The sequence below is a fragment of the Leptodactylus fuscus genome, chromosome 3, assembly GCF_031893055.1.
Source record: "Leptodactylus fuscus isolate aLepFus1 chromosome 3, aLepFus1.hap2, whole genome shotgun sequence".
NCBI classification, from domain to species: domain Eukaryota; kingdom Metazoa; phylum Chordata; class Amphibia; order Anura; family Leptodactylidae; genus Leptodactylus; species Leptodactylus fuscus.
In genome coordinates, this window is record NC_134267.1 from 8,354,885 (window position 1) to 8,373,553 (window position 18,669).

The 18,669-nt window shown below is 48.7% G+C and overlaps 1 protein-coding gene across 1 annotated transcript in view; it reads right to left on the reverse strand.

Moving 5' to 3' along the window:
- Window positions 1–14,663, reverse strand: part of TTC7A (tetratricopeptide repeat domain 7A) — a 229,847-nt gene extending 215,184 nt beyond the window's left edge. The window contains exons 1-3 of the mRNA XM_075267023.1: window positions 14,465–14,663; window positions 3,697–3,860; window positions 2,438–2,606 (exon numbers count right to left, since the gene is read on the reverse strand). Of these exons, the coding sequence (XP_075123124.1) occupies window positions 2,438–2,606; window positions 3,697–3,860; window positions 14,465–14,594 (463 nt within the window). The 5' untranslated portion in view covers window positions 14,595–14,663. The remainder of the gene's footprint in view (window positions 1–2,437; window positions 2,607–3,696; window positions 3,861–14,464) is intronic.
- Between the last annotated feature and the right edge of the window lie 4,006 nt (window positions 14,664–18,669).

The following is an 18,669-nucleotide window of genomic DNA, read 5'->3' on the forward strand; positions in this document are numbered from 1 at the left end:
GGACAGAAGGCGCCATACAATGCCCTAGGACAGAAGGCGCCATACAATGCCCTAGGACAGAAGGCTCCATACAGCGGCCTAGGACAGAAGGCGCCATACAATGCCCTAGGACAGAAGGCTCCATACAGCGGCCTAGGACAGAAGGCGCCATACAATGGCCTAGGACAGAAGGCTCCATACAGCGGCCTAGGACAGAAGGCGCCATACAATGCCCTAGGACAGAAGGCGCCATACAATGCCCTAGGACAGAAGGCTCCATACAGCGGCCTAGGAAAGAAGGCGCCATACAACGGCCTAGGACAGAAAGCACCATACAGCGGCCACGGACTGAAGGCGCCATACAACGGCCTAGGACAGAAGGCACCATACAGCGGCCACGGACAGAAGGCGCCATACAACGGCCCGGGACAGAAGGTGTCATATAACGGCCAAGGACAGAAGGCCCCACGTTGCGTAAATGCAACTTTTTTTGTTGCAGATTTTGTTTTGCAGTTTTTATAACCCAAAGCCAGGAGTGGATTGAGCAGAAGGTAGAATTAAAAGAATTTCTTATACAGTCCTATGAAAAAGTGTGGGCACCCCTATTAATCTTAATCATTTTTAGTTCTAAATATTTTGGTGTTTGCAGCAGCCATTTCAGTTTGATATATCTAATAACTGATGGACACAGTAATATTTCAGGATTGAAATGAGGTTTATTGTACTAACAGAAAATGTGCAATATGCAATAAACCAAAATTTGACCAGTGCAAAAGTCTGGGCACCTCAACAGAAAAGTGCCAGTAATATTTAGTAGCTCCTCCTTTTGCCTCTAGTCGCTTCCTGTAGCTTTTAATCAGTTCCTGGATCCTGGATGAAGGGATTTTGGATCATTCCTCTTTACAAAACAATTCAAGTTCAGTTAAGTTAGATGGTCGCCGAGCATGGACAGCCCGCTTCCAATCATCCCACAGATGTTCAATGATATTCAGGTCTGGGGACAGGGCCATTCCAGAACATTGTAATTGTTCCTCTGCATGAATGCCTGAGGATTTGGAGCGGTGTTTTGGATTATTGTCTTGCTGAAATATCCATCTCTGGCGTAACTTCAACTTCGTCACTGATTCTTGAACATTATTCTCAAGAATCTGCTGATACTGAGTGGAATCCATGCGACCCTCAACTTTAACAAGATTCCCGGTGCCGGCTTTGGCCACACAGCCCCAAAGCATGATGGAACCTGCACCAAATATTACAGTGGGTAGCAAGTGTTTTTCTTGGAATGCTGTTTTTTTTTTACTCCATGCATAACGCCTTTTTGTATGACCAAACAACTCAATCTTTGTTTCATCAGTCCACAGGACCTTCTTCCAGAATGAAGCTGGCTTGTCCATATGTGCTTTTACATACCTCAGGTGACTCTGTTTGTGGCGTACGTGCAGAAACGGCTTCTTTCTCATCACTCTCCCATACAGCTTCTATTTGTGCAAAGTGCGTTGTATAGTTGACCGATGCACAGTGACACCATCTGCAGCAAGATGATGCTGCAGCTCTTTGGAGGTGTCTGTGGATTGTCCTTGACTGTTCTCACCATTCTTCTTCTCTGCCTTTCTGATATTTTTCTTGGCCTGCCACTTCTGGGCTTAACAAGAATTGTCCCTGTGGTCTTCCATTTCCTTACTATGTTCCTCACAGTGGAAACTGACAGGTTAAATCTCTGAGACAACTTTTTGTATCCTTCCCCTGAACAACTATGTTGAACAATCTTTGTTTTCAGATCATTTGAGAGTTGTTTTGAGTAGCCCATGATGCCACTCTTCAGAGGAGATTCAAATAGGAGAACAACTTGCAATTGGCCACCTTAAATACCTTTTCTTATGATTGGATACATCTGGCTATGAAGTTCAAAGCTCAGTGAGGTTACAAAAACAATTTTGTGCTTCAGTAAGTCAGTAAAAAGTAGTTAGGAGTATTCAAATCAATAAAATGATAAGGGTGCCCATACTTTTGCACCGGTCAAATTTTGGTTTAATGCATATTGCACATTTTCTGTTAGTACAATAAACCTCATTTCACTCCTGAAATATTACTGTGTCCATCAGTTATTAGATAGATCAAACTGAAATGGCTGCTGCAAACACCAAAATATTTAGAACTAAAAATGATTAAGATTAATAGGGGTGCCCAAACTTTTTCATAGGACTGTATATTTCCCATTCCTTTTGTAGCCAATCTTGGCTTTGGCTCAAAAAAACGCAACAAAAACTGAAACAAAAAGAGCTGCAGTTTTCGCAATGTGGAGCCTTGGCCTTAAGACTAAGATAAGAGCCAAAGTGAAGCCTTCTAGCTAGGTTAGCTCTTGATTTAGTGGCATCACCCTTTAAATGAGACACATACAACCAAACAATATATATATATTTATCAGCATTTTCCTGCTACGTACATGCACAGTTTTTACCTTTGATAACAAACGCTTCTGCAAAAAGCCGCATTTTGTAAAGGGGCTGATCGTCTAAGGACAGGTGCTCGAATCCCGACCTGGCGTACATACTGACAGCATCCCGATAAGATCCTTCGCAGTAGTGCAGCTTCCCCAGTATCAGGAGCGCTTCTGTCATGTAGTGAGGCTGCAGAATAGAAGACGTTATTGTGGATGAACATCCTTGCAATCCTTGCAGTGTGTTGGCCTTGTGGAGAGCAGAGACTTGTCCAGTCTTGTGATCGTGTTCAACAGTCTTACAAAGGACAGGGACGGAGGTAAGCAGTCGGTATGTAAGGGCCGGGTCACATCTGCGTTCGGTATTCCATTTGGGGACCACCCCCCCCCTCCGAACGGAATACCAAACGCATTAAAAAGTGGTGAGCAAAGAAAGCACACGGACCCCATACGCTATAATTTTTCCCATTGCTCACATTCTTGCTTGCTCTGAGGTTGCCTTGGTGACATCCAAAGAAAATACTATCACTCTCTTGTCCATGGACTTCTTGTCTGTCATGTGACACCTCTTTATCTCGAGGCCACATAGAAAAAATTCCTCCCAGGGTCAGCGAGTGGAATTATTAACATGCTCTTAGTTGCCTATAGCAGCCAATCACAATGTAGCTTTCAAGAATACAAAATGAAAGCTGCCCTGTGATTGGTTGCTATAGGAAACTGAGACAGTGTTACTTTTAAATCTACTCCAGCACCATGGCAACCCCAGAGCAAGCACAATATTTATCACAAGCATTACGGGAGATCATAAAAAGGAACAAAAATTATTCTTCATTTTTTTTTACCCTAATTAAGTCCCATTAATGGAAGATAGGTGGTGAAAGCGCGGAGTCAGCAATGATTTTGGCCATTGTCAGGCACCACTACTGTATATCTCATAGGAGCGCACAGTCAGACCTTACGACCTGGATCACATTCTCATAGTTTCAACACATTACATTAAGAAATTCTAAATCCTCCAAATATTTCCTTTCAGACGGTCAGACTACACCCTATGACCTAAATCATGTGTTTCCCAATCCGTCACCCCCTCCATCTCACCAAGTTGTGGAAAACAGAACAGCGAAGGGAAATCGGCATTGGCAGCATTCATTCACACCTCTCCTCCGAGGAAATTTGGACAGGACAAAATGCTGAATGGGAGACATTTTAGCTAAACGTTCACGCAACATGCCCTCGGAAAATCCCAGGCCGGGGAGGGATTGACGGTGAAAGCTACTTACGGGTAGCTTGCCTCTGTTTAGGATGCCTGTGAGATAGTTCTTGGCTTGATGCAGTTTGGGCTCCTTGTTCTCCGTTAAGGGGATGGAGTGTTTGAGTTTGGCCACGTTCTCCTTTAAAGAGAGTTCCAGCAGAGACTCGGCCAGCAGCAGGTTGGTAAAGTCATCTGCAAGGAAAGGGTTAAAGGCGAAAGTCACAAAGAGCAGAAGTGTCGTATAAAGAAGGTTCTGATCCCGGGACAACGTTACAACCCCGTGACTGTACACACAAGGCATAAAAAAGGCATTTGTGCATATTAGGAAGGTAAAGAGGCGATTTATCCTGTTAATCTGTAAACCAGAACGTTCCCCATCACTGACCCACCCGAAAAACTACTTTTCCACAGGGCGCCATTGTTTATTTAAGGCTAAGGCACCACGTAGCGAGGTGCAGCCAAAAAGCGTTGCGGAAAAGACCGTGGTGGAAAGGCAACCCCAGAATCCCATCCACTTTGCAGGTACTGAGCGGGGCCCTGGCCTAACGGGGTTTCTAAGCCCCAAATTGAATTTTCATTCTTATAGGATAGGTCATCAGTACATGATCTGTCAGGGTGCCGACACCAGGACCCCACACAGATGATGTTTTCTAGAAACCTCCGGGTGCTGCAAGAGAACGGACAGCGCAGACAGCACCACTCCTATTTAAAGGGATTCTACAATTAAAATCAAATTTTTTCTTGCTGACATGTCGGAATAGCGTTAAGAAAGGCTAATCTTCTCCTACCTTTAGAGGTCTACTCCACGCCGCCGTTCAGTATATAATCCGGTTTCCATCGGTATGCAAATGAGTTCTCTCGCAGCACTTGGGGCGGTCCTCGGCACTCAAACAGCACTGGGGGCGTCCCCAATGCTGCGAGAGAACTCTCCAGCTCCGCCTCCATCTTCTCCAGGAACGCCCTCTTCACGCGTCTTCTTTCGGCGCGGGCTGTCAAACGTCTAGGCTTCGGGCCTAGGGCAGAGCCGACTGTGCATGCCTGCCAGCCACAAGAAAATGGCCGCCTCAGGTTCCGATCCAAAAAATGGATAGCTGCGACTGAAAGCCGGTGCACTGCACCGCCATCCAGCCGCGCACTTCGCTCCGGATTAGGCCCAATGAATGGGCCTAGACCGGAGGAGGGAGTGTCTTCAGGCCAAATCGTGAGGCGTAACAACCTGAAGAATTAACATCTCGCTTGTTTCGGCTCCCAGAAATAACTCCTGAGCGGCTCCCATTGATTTCAATGGGAGCCGTCTTTTTGGTCAGGATTTTGAGGTGGGTATGGCCTCAAAATCTTGACTAAAAAGCTCCGTGTGATCTTACCTTTACTAAACATGTGTTATATGCTGAATCAATAGGAGGCCGTCACCAGGCTGCCAAAAACACATCAAACCCACTTGGCCAAACTCTTCCCTTATCAGCACTTTTGATAAATTTGCAGGCTGGGTATTTGATTTTGTGCATTTCATTTTTCATTGTTCTCTATGGTTTTAACACAAAACCTGTTCCTTTTTTTCTGAAGATTTCCTAAATTAATTTCTGGTTTATCAGATGCCGCATTAAATTTAATGTTACAAAGTAAAGTATTTTCATAGAACGTCTTCACTGGACAACACAAGAAATTTCTACATGCAATAAGAACCCAATGTAAATCTACAAGTCTGTCGCTATCTTACTATAGCAGAATTATCACAAAAACGCAGTTTTTTCCCCAATTCCACCCCATTCTGAATCCCATTGCGGCTTCCCAGTGCATCGTACAGAGTAATAAATGGTTCCATGACAAAGTACAATTTGTCCCGCAAACACTAAGCCCTCATATGGCTCTATGAATGGAAAAACAAAAAAGTTATGGGGTTTGGGAGTCAAAAATGAAAAGGGAAAAATCCCTGTGATGGGAAAGGGTTAAAATTAAACCACTTACTAGTTGTCTTAAAAGTTCTTGGCACATTTATGGAGTACGGAGTTGCAACTTAGGCCTCGTCCACATCTGCGTTGGTATTCTGTCCGTCCCCATGAGGACCCCCTCCCCGAACGGAATACCGAACGCAACTGCATGCAGTGTGACAGTGAAAGCACATGGACCCCATAGACTATAATGGGATCCGTGTGCTTGCCGCCAGATCTCCGCAGGGAACATGCAGACAGGAAAGTCGTTCACAATCTACTTTCCTGTCCATATGATTTGTGTGGGCAGCGTGTGGCCAGCATACGGACCCCATTATAGTCTATGGGGTCCATGTGCTTTCACTGTCACACTGCATGCTGTTGCATTCAGTATTCCATTCGGGGATCCTCATGGATGGAATACCAACGCAGATGTGAACCAAGCATTAGGCCACGTCCCTTCCCCAATAGGCCATAGCACAAGTTGGAATAGTGTCAGAAAGTGTCTAAAACAAAGTGTCAAAAAATTTTGGGTGCAAATTACAACACAGTTTCCTTAATAAAGCCAGAAACTGGTGACAATCTATGGGCCTTAACCCGGCACAAGAAGTGTTAAGAAGGGCCGGACTACTCCGAGTAATAAACTGAAGGCGGCTCGTGTAAATATCCAAAGTTCACTCAATGTAATTGCTGTTTATAAGACTGCCATTGGATGGAGGGTGCGATATATCAGATGATGTCAGCGGACTGCGTGAACATTGAAATCACAAGCAAAAATCTCCTTCATTGGTCCTTGCAATGGGATCCTGAAGGTTTTCTGTTTTTGTAAATGTTGTTGTGCGGTTTTCCCATGACTGCTCGGCACATGAATCACTTGCTTTGGGCCTGGCGTGTTCATTCATCAGGCTGTTATTCCTGCCCTCCCCGCATGTTCCCCGTCTGCCCACAGCTTCTAAATGTAAAACATGTGAGCGCGCTCAGTCTCTTTTTCCTTGCCCATGAAAACTTAAAAATAAAATGACTCAGCCAAGAAGCCTGAAAGAAAAAAAACAGACGAGTCTCAAGTTTTCCGAAGTAACTACTGCCCAGCTACTGAGACTGTGCGGGCAAACTGGCATAAAAAAGGGTTAAAAGCTGCTCATTTCTGTTCCTGGGAAAGATGGGTGACACAGCGGCCATAGGAGTTCCTTTTTTCTTCCTATCAGTCTGTCTTTGTCAATGGGAGGAAATCCACACAAACATGGGGAGAACATACAAACTCCTTGCAGATGTTGTTCCTGGCAGGATTTGAACCCAGGACTCCAACGCTGCAAAGATAACCACTGAGCCACCGTGTTGCCCGGCCATAGTAGTTCCTATAGAGGGTGTAATAATGGTGGCCTATGGGTTACCACTCAGATCTGCCAGATACAGACATAGCAAAAAAAAAGTTGAACTTTCACGACCAAATCTTATCTCAGAGTCTGCCGTGTGCAGGTAGAGCGAGCTCCTACATGTTACACAGATATACAGTCAGGTGCCCCCGGGGAAAACACTTGTACATCTAGTCCAATGGGTGTGGACCCGATCATGTGGGAAAACCTGGCCGTGTCCTGAAGGATTCTTGGCACTGCACCCCTGATCTTCTGCAGATATCTTCATCGCACAAACCACAATTTTCCACCCACTCCTACAGATTTCTGCAGTGCCCATCACAACCAGGACTTGGTCTAGTAAAGTTCAAGAAACAGGAGCAGTCACTGACAGAGTCCACCATAGATCAGGGACCAGATAGGAACTATTTGATCCTAGCCTAAAGGGTTACACCAGTACTGCCCCCTAAACCTGTGCGGTGAGGGCCTGCCGGCTGGTTTAACCCTTTATGAGCACACAATGCACTTATTGCAAGTGTCTGCATTCTCATGGCCATCAGGATTCAATGACCACTAAAGGGGTCCTCCGCTTTATATCATTTCTTAGACTCCTGCTTGACAATGGACAATATTTCTTCTATCAGGTCCGTCTCGTCCTAGCTAGATGGTATTGGCTCTACAGTCCATATCATGTCCACACTGAGTAACATTAGGATACTTATGGCAACATTGTATTCTAGATACTGAATCCATCGCCTGCTCCAGTCATTATTAGCACGGCTGCTCTGTACAGGACGACTCCACAAATTTATGAAATTTTGGCAGCTTCTGAAAAAGAGCATCTGATAAATCACCGCATAAAATAAATGTCTGCTCACAAGCCACGAAGTAAAGCCATAAAACTTATACGTAGATTATAAAGTTGTCACCGGCGCTCTGTTATGTGTCCATTTTATTACGATAAATTTACGGTATCACAGCTGCGGTACTGGAAGCCGCGGCGGACAAAACAAGAGAGTACAGCATTTTTTTTACTTTTTGACAATTCCTAGTGAAGGGCAATCTCAGGTACACCCTTTAAAGGGATCCTATCATTCAGAAGTCATTTTTTGTCCCTAACACATAGGAATAGCCTTAAGAAAGGCTCTTCTTCTCCTACCTTTATATGTCTTCTCTGCCCCGCCGTTCAGTAGAAATCCGGGTTTTCGTCGGTATGCAAATGAGTTCTCTAGCAGCACTGGGGGCGGTCCCAATGCTGCCAACAAACTCTCCAGCGCCGCCTCCATCACAGTAAGTAAGCGGCCATTTTCTTGTGGCCGGCAGGCATGCCCGAGGCCTAGAAGTTTGAAGCCAACCCCCAGAAGAACACGCGTGAAGAGGCCGTTCCTGAAGAAGATGGAGGCGGCGCTGGAGAGATTTCTCACAGCATTGGGGACGCCCCCAGTGCTGTTTGAGCGCTGAGGCCCGCCCCCAGTGCTGCGAGAGAACTTATTTGCATACCGGCGAAAACCGGTATTTCTACGGAATGGCAGCGCGGAGAAGACATCTAAAGGTAGGAGAAAAATAGACTTTCTTAAGGCTATTTCGACTTGATAGGGACAAAAAATTGAATGATAGGATCCCTTTAAGGCCTAATGCACACTAACAGATTTCATCGATTTATATCCTGATCTAGCCTATGGGGCCCCAATGTACAGTCTGTGTGCCTGCTTGGTGTCGCAACTCTGTGTGTCACGTTCCATTGGACGCCATGTTATGGAGTACGGCCCAAAAGACAGTGGCCCAGATTTACTATTGTGTCTACGAACAGTAGGGCGTAGATATGGAGCCTCTTTGGTGCAGTGCGGCTCAGTTTGGTGCATCTATTTTAGACTTTAATTTTTCGACATGCACCATATGTGGACATGGATTGTTAGAAAAGGGAGCGTAGCTTCAATGCACCACAATGTGCCAAAATAGTGTTGCCAAAAAGTAAGTCAACCGAAGGGAGATCTAATGCAGACTAGACAGCCAGAAATATCATCCAGCATCAGTCACCGTGATAAATCTGGTGTAGTAACCGACTGTCTAACTATTAGGCCTATATTCTGGTTACATTGTATAATTTAATATTGAATAATTAGCTGTATAGTTTGTTGCATATTTACTCTCATAGGAATCAATCACCGGGTTTGTAATGAATTAAAGGATCTTTAGGCTTCCGTCTGATCATGGCTGGAGGAGTCGGAGTCTGACTGTGGAAAAATAGAGGTGTCAGTGTTGAAAACACAGTCAGGACTGGGAGCAGCTCCGTATAAATATGCCAAAAGCAAATGTGTATTCCTATGGTGATATTTCTTTGAATAATACAGGTAGAAGTGCAATCCTGGTGCCATATGAAGCATGAGAATCCCTGATGTCCTGTTCTCTGTTTTCTAACGCTGTGAAATGACCTTTCCTGCATTATACAAGACACCGCGCACCTCTGTATTCAGAGAACAATAAGGCCTCATGCACACGACCGCAATATTACCGCCAATTGCACGCCCATAAATTTCAATGGCCCATAAACACAGCCATAGTTTTTGCAGCTGTGTGTCCGGGCCGCAGGTAAGACTTGCAAATACTGGAGCAGGTCCTATACCTGCCAGCGTGGAGGGGTCAGTGTCAGCTTGACACCAATCCGGGTGACATCTGTGCAGTTGTCACTGACCGCAGGCGGCACACAATCGATGGCATGAACTCTATAGAAGGGACTCCATATTTATGACTGTCACAAATGCTGCAAGAACATTAGTATCTGGGTGAAAGTTTGGGTGCCCTTTAATAGCCCAGCATTGTATGGTGCCACAATACAGCTCAGCCCTGAAATATCGAGAAGGCGATTTGTGTTGTTATTAAGAGGCGGCGCTCGCTGGAGAGACGGCCATTGTGTCTCAAGCTCGCAGAGTTATTGAGACATGTTTGATTAAAGTAAAGCAAACAAGACTCCTCTGGTGCCGGCAGTCTGGGAGGAAGCTGGTACAAGCCGGGTACACAAGGGTAAGACAGGCACAAGCAGGGTGCCAAGAGAGGAGAGACCTCAGTGTGCAAAATAGAGGTTTATTTATGGGCAACATTAAGGCCAAGTGTCCTTATGTCCTTACAAGATGTCACATTGTTTCAGGATTAAAAAGAACTGGTCGGGTCAATTTAGGACACTAACCCACCCCTAGGTCCTCATAGATTGGGGGGTTACGTGTCCCAAATCACCCAGTTTTAAGTCCGTCCATGTCCACATTTAAAAAAATAAACCTTTAGGCTGAGGCCCCACGGGACGACCGGCAGCTATAAAGCGGGAAATACCGTGGAACGTATTGCAGGAACGTATCGCGGTTCTTTCCGCAGCGCTTTGAACAGAAAGTTCACAGAGTTTTCCTCCGCGGACTTTCTGTGGCCATTATATCTACAGGGCGGCCGCCGGAGATTCCATAGATATAAGTGACATGTTGCGATTTCAAAAACTGCGCTGGTTTTGGAAATCGTCACCTGTCCAAACTGAGGTTTTTACCACAAAGTGGGGATGGGATTCGCACATTACAAGTACTATAAGACGCTGCGGTTTTTCCTGCGGCGTTTCCCAGCCTTATACTTATGTAGAGAGGAGTATAATGAGCTGCAGCAGACTTCTTTAGTGTAGCCCAGATATATATCCCGGTATCACTGCGCAGGAGGCGGAGGTCCGATGTGCAGGGAACAGATGCAGGGCGAGTATAAAGGTTTTATATTACAGGCACCTATGGCTTTACAGCAGGTCAGTTTGGGACACTACACCCTCACTCCATACAAACCAAAGTGCCCAGACAGCTTCCCTATAATAAGCAGGAGGTAGATGGAACGTAACCACAGATCTCCTATTGGGCAGCTGACAATCAATGTCATAGTCATGGGCCACTATATGGTGTCATTGTCATAGTCATGAATCACTATACAGTTCCATTATCATAGTTATTGGCCACTATACAGTCTCATTGTCATTGGCCACTATATGGTCTCATTGTCATTGGCCACTATATGGTCTCATTGTCATTGGCCACTATATGGTCTCATTGTCAAAGTCATTGACTACTATACGGTGTCATAGTCGTTGGTCACTATACAGTCTCTGTGTCATAGTCATTAGCCACTATATGTTCTCATTGTCACAGTCATTGGCTACTATACAGTGTCACTGTCATAGTGATTGGCGACTATACGGTCTCATTGTATAGCCATTGGCCACTATATGGTCGCATTGTCATTGGTCACTATATGGTCTCAGTGTCATAGTCATTGGCCACTATTTGGTCTCAGTGTCATACACATTGGCCACTATACGGCGACCAGTGACATCCAGCAATCAGTGCCAGCCATGTCTCTGAGGCAGTGAGTGGCAGTGAGTGGCGGGGAGGATGCTGTCAGGCTCAGTGAGTGGTGGGGAGGATGCTGTCAGGCTCAGTGAGTGGTGGGGAGGATGCTGTCAGGCTCAGTGAGTGGTGGGGAGGATGGAGTCAGGCTCAGTGAGTGGTGGGGAGGATGCTGTCAGGCTCAGTGAGTGGCGGGGAGAATGCTGTCAGGCTCAGTGAGTGCAGGGAGGATGCAGTCAGGCTCAGTGAGTGGTGGGGAGGATGCTGTGTGGCTCAGTGAGTGGCGGGGAGGATGCTGTCAGGCTCAGTGAGTGGTGGGGAGGATGCTGTGTGGCTCAGTGAGTGGTGGGGAGGATGCTGTCAGGCTCAGTGAGTGGTGGGGAGGATGCTGTCAGGCTCAGTGAGTGGCGGGGAGGATGCTGTCAGGCTCAGTGAGTGGCGGGGAGGATGCTGTCAGGCTCAGTGAGTGCAGGGAGGATGCTGTCAGGCTCAGTGAGTGGTGGGGAGGATGCTGTGTGGCTCAGTGAGTGGTGGGGAGGATGCTGTGTGGCTCAGTGAGTGGTGGGGAGGATGCTGTCAGGCTCAGTGAGTGCAGGGAGGATGCTGTCAGGCTCAGTGAGTGCAGGGAGGATGCTGTCAGGCTCAGTGAGTGGCGGGGAGGATGCTGTCAGGCTCAGTGAGTGGCGGGGAGGATGCTGTCAGGCTCAGTGAGTGCAGGGAGGATGCAGTCAGGCTCAGTGAGTGCAGGGAGGATGCTGTCAGGCTCAGTGAGTGCAGGGAGGATGCTGTCAGGCTCAGTGAGTGGTGGGGAGGATGCTGTCAGGCTCAGTGAGTGGTGGGGAGGATGCTGTCAGGCTCAGTGAGTGGTGGGGAGGATGCTGTCAGGCTCAGTGAGTGGTGGGGAGGATGGAGTCAGGCTCAGTGAGTGGTGGGGAGGATGCTGTCAGGCTCAGTGAGTGGCGGGGAGAATGCTGTCAGGCTCAGTGAGTGCAGGGAGGATGCTGTCAGGCTCAGTGAGTGGTGGGGAGGATGCTGTGTGGCTCAGTGAGTGGTGGGGAGGATGCTGTCAGGCTCAGTGAGTGGTGGGGAGGATGCTGTCAGGCTCAGTGAGTGGCGGGGAGGATGCTGTCAGGCTCAGTGAGTGGCGGGGAGGATGCTGTCAGGCTCAGTGAGTGCAGGGAGGATGCTGTCAGGCTCAGTGAGTGGTGGGGAGGATGCTGTGTGGCTCAGTGAGTGGTGGGGAGGATGCTGTGTGGCTCAGTGAGTGGTGGGGAGGATGCTGTCAGGCTCAGTGAGTGGTGGGGAGGATGCTGTCAGGCTCAGTGAGTGCAGGGAGGATGCTGTCAGGCTCAGTGAGTGCAGGGAGGATGCTGTCAGGCTCAGTGAGTGGCGGGGAGGATGCTGTCAGGCTCAGTGAGTGGCGGGGAGGATGCTGTCAGGCTCAGTGAGTGCAGGGAGGATGCTGTCAGGCTCAGTGAGTGGCGGGGAGGATGCTGTCAGGCTCAGTGAGTGGCGGGGAGGATGCTGTCAGGCTCAGTGAGTGCAGGGAGGATGCTGTCAGGCTCAGTGAGTGGCGGGGAGAATGCTGTCAGGCTCAGTGAGTGCAGGGAGGATGCAGTCAGGCTCAGTGAGTGGTGGGGAGGATGCTGTGTGGCTCAGTGAGTGGCGGGGAGGATGCTGTCAGGCTCAGTGAGTGGTGGGGAGGATGCTGTGTGGCTCAGTGAGTGGTGGGGAGGATGCAGTCAGGCTCAGTGAGTGCAGGGAGGATGCTGTCAGGCTCAGTGAGTGCAGGGAGGATGCTGTCAGGCTCAGTGAGTGGCGGGGAGGATGCTGTCAGGCTCAGTGAGTGGCGGGGAGGATGCTGTCAGGCTCAGTGAGTGGCGGGGAGGATGCTGTCAGGCTCAGTGAGTGCAGGGAGGATGCTGTCAGGCTCAGTGAGTGGCGGGGAGGATGCTGTCAGGCTCAGTGAGTGGCGGGGAGGATGCTGTCAGGCTCAGTGAGTGCAGGGAGGATGCTGTCAGGCTCAGTGAGTGGCGGGGAGGATGCTGTCAGGCTCAGTGAGTGCAGGGAGGATGCTGTCAGGCTCAGTGAGTGGCGGGGAGGATGCTGTCAGGCTCAGTGAGTGCAGGGAGGATGCTGTCAGGCTCAGTGAGTGCAGGGAGGATCCAGTCAGGCTCAGTGAGTGGCGGGGAGGATGCTGTCAGGCTCAGTGAGTGCAGGGAGGATGCTGTCAGGCTCAGTGAGTGGCAGTGAGTGCAGGGAGGATGCTGTGTGGCTCAGTGAGTGGCGGGGAGTGCAGGGGAGGATTCTGTCAGGCTCAGTGAGTGGCGGGGAGGATGCTGTCAGGCTCAGTGAGTGGTGGGGAGGATGCTGTCAGGCTCAGTGAGTGGCGGGGAGGATGCTGTCAGGCTCAGTGAGTGGCGGGGAGGATGCTGTCAGGCTCAGTGAGTGCAGGGAGGATGCTGTCAGGCTCAGTGAGTGGCGGGGAGGATGCTGTCAGGCTCAGTGAGTGCAGGGAGGATGCTGTCAGGCTCAGTGAGTGGCGGGGAGGATGCTGTCAGGCTCAGTGAGTGCAGGGAGGATGCAGTCAGGCTCAGTGAGTGGCGGGGAGGATGCAGTCAGGCTCAGTGAGTGGCGGGGAGGATGCTGTCAGGCTCAGTGAGTGGCGGGGAGGATGCTGTCAGGCTCAGTGAGTGCAGGGAGGATGCTGTCAGGCTCAGTGAGTGGCGGGGAGGATGCTGTCAGGCTCAGTGAGTGCAGGGAGGATGCTGTCAGGCTCAGTGAGTGCAGGGAGGATGCTGTCAGGCTCAGTGAGTGGCGGGGAGGATGCTGTCAGGCTCAGTGAGTGCAGGGAGGATGCTGTCAGGCTCAGTGAGTGGCAGTGAGTGCAGGGAGGATGCTGTGTGGCTCAGTGAGTGGCGGGGAGTGCAGGGGAGGATGCTGTCAGGCTGTACAATCACCTCCTTCACTTCCTGGATTATTTCTGACATATTTGCACCTCGGCTATTCCTCTGCCAGGTCACCTGCTGCAATCACTCACTCACTCACTCACCTTGACATTGCAGCCAGCCAGGTACAAGCGGCCCCGCTCCCGCCCTCTGACTGCACTACATCCCCCAATGCAGCATGCTGAGAGCTGTAGTCCCACTCACCGGCGTTGTCCTGGACCTTGGGTGAGAGCTGCCGGACCAGCACCTGGATCTTCTCCCATTGGCATTCAGCCCTGCAGCGCTCAATCTCCGCCTCCAGCTTCAGGTGAGACTGGGACAGCCGAGAAGCCATGTTGCGTCATTAGCCAGTGAGGGAATTCCGGGCACAGTACACACTGGACACACTGAGCACACGGCACCGCACCGGGGACAACTGCCGCCTCCGCAAATCCTGTCAGCCGCCACGGCCCCGCCCACTCCGCGCCACAGCGCTGCTGATTGGATGAGGGGGCGAGGAGCCCCGCGCTGATTGGTCACTGGTGATTTCCTCTGCCAGACACCTTGTACTTGTATAGTGTAGTAGTGTAGAGTGATGTGTGAGCGAGCGGAGAAGGGTGGCGTGAGGAGAGATAGAAAGGAGTGATAGATAGAGAGAGACAGAGGAGTGATAGAAAGGAGTGATAGATAGAGAGAGACAGAGGAGTGATAGAAAGGAGTGATAGATAGAGAGAGACAGAGGAGAGATAGAAAGGAGTGATAGATAGAGAGAGAGAGACAGAGGAGTGATAGAAAGGAGTGATAGATAGAGAGAGACAGAGGAGTGATAGAAAGGAGTGATAGATAGAGAGAGACAGAGGAGTGATAGAAAGGAGTGATAGATAGAGAGAGACAGAGGAGTGATAGAAAGGAGTGATAGATAGAGAGAGACAGAGGAGTGATAGAAAGGAGTGATAGATAGAGAGAGACAGAGGAGTGATAGAAAGGAGTGATAGATAGAGAGAGACAGAGGAGTGATAGATAGGAGTGATAGATAGAGAGGAGTGATAGAAAGGAGTGATAGATAGAGAGAGACAGAGGAGTGATAGAAAGGAGTGATAGATAGAGAGAGACAGAGGAGTGATAGAAAGGAGTGATAGATAGAGAGAGACAGAGGAGTGATAGAAAGGAGTGATAGATAGAGAGAGACAGAGGAGTGATAGAAAGGAGTGATAGATAGAGAGAGACAGAGGAGTGATAGAAAGGAGTGATAGATAGAGAGAGACAGAGGAGAGATAGAAAGGAGTGATAGATAGAGAGGAGTGATAGAAAGGAGTGATAGATAGAGAGAGACAGAGGAGTGATAGAAAGGAGTGATAGATAGAGAGGAGTGATAGAAAGGAGTGATAGATAGAGAGAGACAGAGGAGTGATAGAAAGGAGTGATAGATAGAGAGAGACAGAGGAGTGATAGATAGAGAGAGACAGAGGAGTGATAGATAGAGAGAGACAGAGGAGTGATAGAAAGGAGTGATAGATAGAGAGAGACAGAGGAGTGATAGAAAGGAGTGATAGATAGAGAGAGACAGAGGAGTGATAGAAAGGAGTGATAGATAGAGAGAGACAGAGGAGAGATAGAAAGGAGTGATAGATAGAGAGAGACAGAGGAGTGATAGAAAGGAGTGATAGATAGAGAGAGACAGAGGAGTGATAGAAAGGAGTGATAGATAGAGAGGAGTGATAGAAAGGAGTGATAGATAGAGAGAGACAGAGGAGTGATAGAAAGGAGTGATAGATAGAGAGAGACAGAGGAGTGATAGAAAGGAGAGATGGAGAGAGACAGAGGAGTGATAGAAAGGAGTGATAGATAGAGAGAGACAGAGGAGTGATAGAAAGGAGTGATAGATAGAGAGAGACAGAGGAGTGATAGAAAGGAGTGATAGATAGAGAGAGACAGAGGAGTGATAGAAAGGAGAGATGGAGAGATAGAGACAGAGGAGTGATAGAAAGGAGAGATGGAGAGAGACAGAGGAGTGATAGAAAGGAGTGATAGATAGAGAGAGACAGAGGAGTGATAGAAAGGAGAGATGGAGAGAGACAGAGGAGTGATAGAAAGGAGTGATAGAGATGAGTGATAGAGAGGAGAGATAGAGACAGAGGAGTGATAGAGAGATGGACAGAGGAGAGATACAGAGAGAAGTGATAGAGAGAGGTAGATGGAGAGATGGACTGAGGAGAGAGAAAGAGAGAGGGACAGAGAGAGAGATAGACTGAGGAGAGATAGAGAGGAGTGATAGAGAGATGGAGAGAGGAGAGGTAGGAAGGAGTGAGAGAGAAGGAGAGATTGGAGTGATAGAGAGAGATGGAGAGAGAGATGGATGGAGAGAGTGACAGAGTGATAGAGAGAGGCAGAGGAGTGATAGAGAGATGGAGAGATAGAAAGGAGTGATAGAGAGGGATGGAGAGAGGGACAGAGGAGAGATAGATGGATGGAGTGATAGAGACAGACAGAGGAGAGATAGAGAGAGAAGGAGAGAGAGAGGGACAGAGGAGAGATGGATGGATGGAGAGATGGACAGAGGAGACTTACAGAGATGGATGGAGAGAGAGATAGAGGGACATAGGAGAGAAAGAGAGGCAGAGCAGTGATAGAGAGAGGGACAGATGAGAGATACAGAGATGGATGGAGTGATAGAGAGAGACAGAGGAGAGATAGATGGATGGAGAGAGGGACAGAGGAGAGATAGAGAGAGGCAGAGGAGTGATAGAGAGAGAGGGACAGAGGAATGATAGATGGATGGAGAGAGATGGATGTATTGAGAGATAGAGGGACAGAGGAGAGATGGATGGAGAGATAGAGAGAGAGGGACAGAGGAGTGATAGAGAGATGGATGGAGAGAGAGGGACAGAGGAGAGATGGATGGAGAGAGAGAGGGAGACAGAGGGACAGATAGAGAGAGAGAGGAGTGATAGAGAGATGAATGGAGAGATAGAGAGGGACAGAGGAGTGATAGAGAGATGGATGGAAAGAGAGAGGGGCAGAGGAGTGATAGAGAGATGGATGGAAAGAGAGAGGGGCAGAGGAGTGATAGAGAGATGGATGGAAAGAGAGAGAGAGACAGAGGAGAGATAGAGAGATGGATGGAGAGAGAGAGGGGCAGAGGAGTGATAGAGAGATGGAAAGAGAGAGAGACAGAGGAGAGATAGAGAGATGGATGGAGAGAGAGAGGGGCAGAGGAGTGATAGAGAGATGGATGGAGAGAGAGAGGGGCAGAGGAGTGATAGAGAGATGGATGGAAAGAGAGAGAGAGACAGAGGAGAGATAGAGAGATGGATGGAGAGAGAGAGGGGCAGAGGAGTGATAGAGAGATGGAAAGAGAGAGAGACAGAGGAGAGATAGAGGGATGGAGAGAGAGAGGGGCAGAGGAGTGATAGAGAGATGGATGGAGAGAGAGAGGGGCAGAGGAGTGATAGAGAGATGGATGGAGAGAGAGAGGGGCAGAGGAGTGATAGAGAGATGGATGGAGAGAGAGAGGGGCAGAGGAATGATAGAGAGATGGATGGAAAGAGAGAGAGACAGAGGAGAGATAGAGAGATGGATGGAGAGAGAGAGGGGCAGAGGAGTGATAGAGAGATGGATGGAGAGAGAGAGGGGCAGAGGAGTGATAGAGAGATGGATGGAGAGAGAGAGGGGCAGAGGAATGATAGAGAGATGGATGGAAAGAGAGAGAGACAGAGGAGAGATAGAGAGATGGATGGAGAGAGAGGGGCAGAGGAGTGATAGAGAGATGGATGGAAAGAGAGAGACAGAGGAGTGATAGAGAGATGGATGGAGAGAGGGAGGGGCAGAGGAGTGATAGAGAGATGGATGGAAAGAGAGAGAGACAGAGGAGAGATAGAGAGATGGATGGAGAGAGAGAGGGGCAGAGGAGTGATAGAGAGATGGATGGAGAGAGAGGGGCAGAGGAGTGATAGAGAGATGGATGGAAAGAGAGAGACAGAGGAGTGATAGAGAGATGGATGGAAAGAGAGAGACAGAGGAGTGATAGAGAGATGGATGGAGAGAGGGAGGGGCAGAGGAGTGATAGAGAGATGGATGGAAAGAGAGAGAGACAGAGGAGAGATAGAGAGATGGATGGAGAGAGAGAGGGGCAGAGGAGTGATAGAGAGATGGATGGAAAGAGAGAGAGACAGAGGAGAGATAGAGAGATGGATGGAGAGAGAGAGGGGCAGAGGAGTGATAGAGAGATGGATGGAGAGAGAGAGAGGGACAGAGGAGTGATAGAGAGATGGATGGAGAGAGAGAGGGACAGAGGAGTGATAGAGAGAACTAACGTGTAGTCGTACAATATAAGAGGTTAATGTGTTACTAAACAGAATTCACGTATTGATCTGTTACCTCCAATATGGCAGACACCGCAGGACTCACAGTCCACAAGGCGACCTGACAAT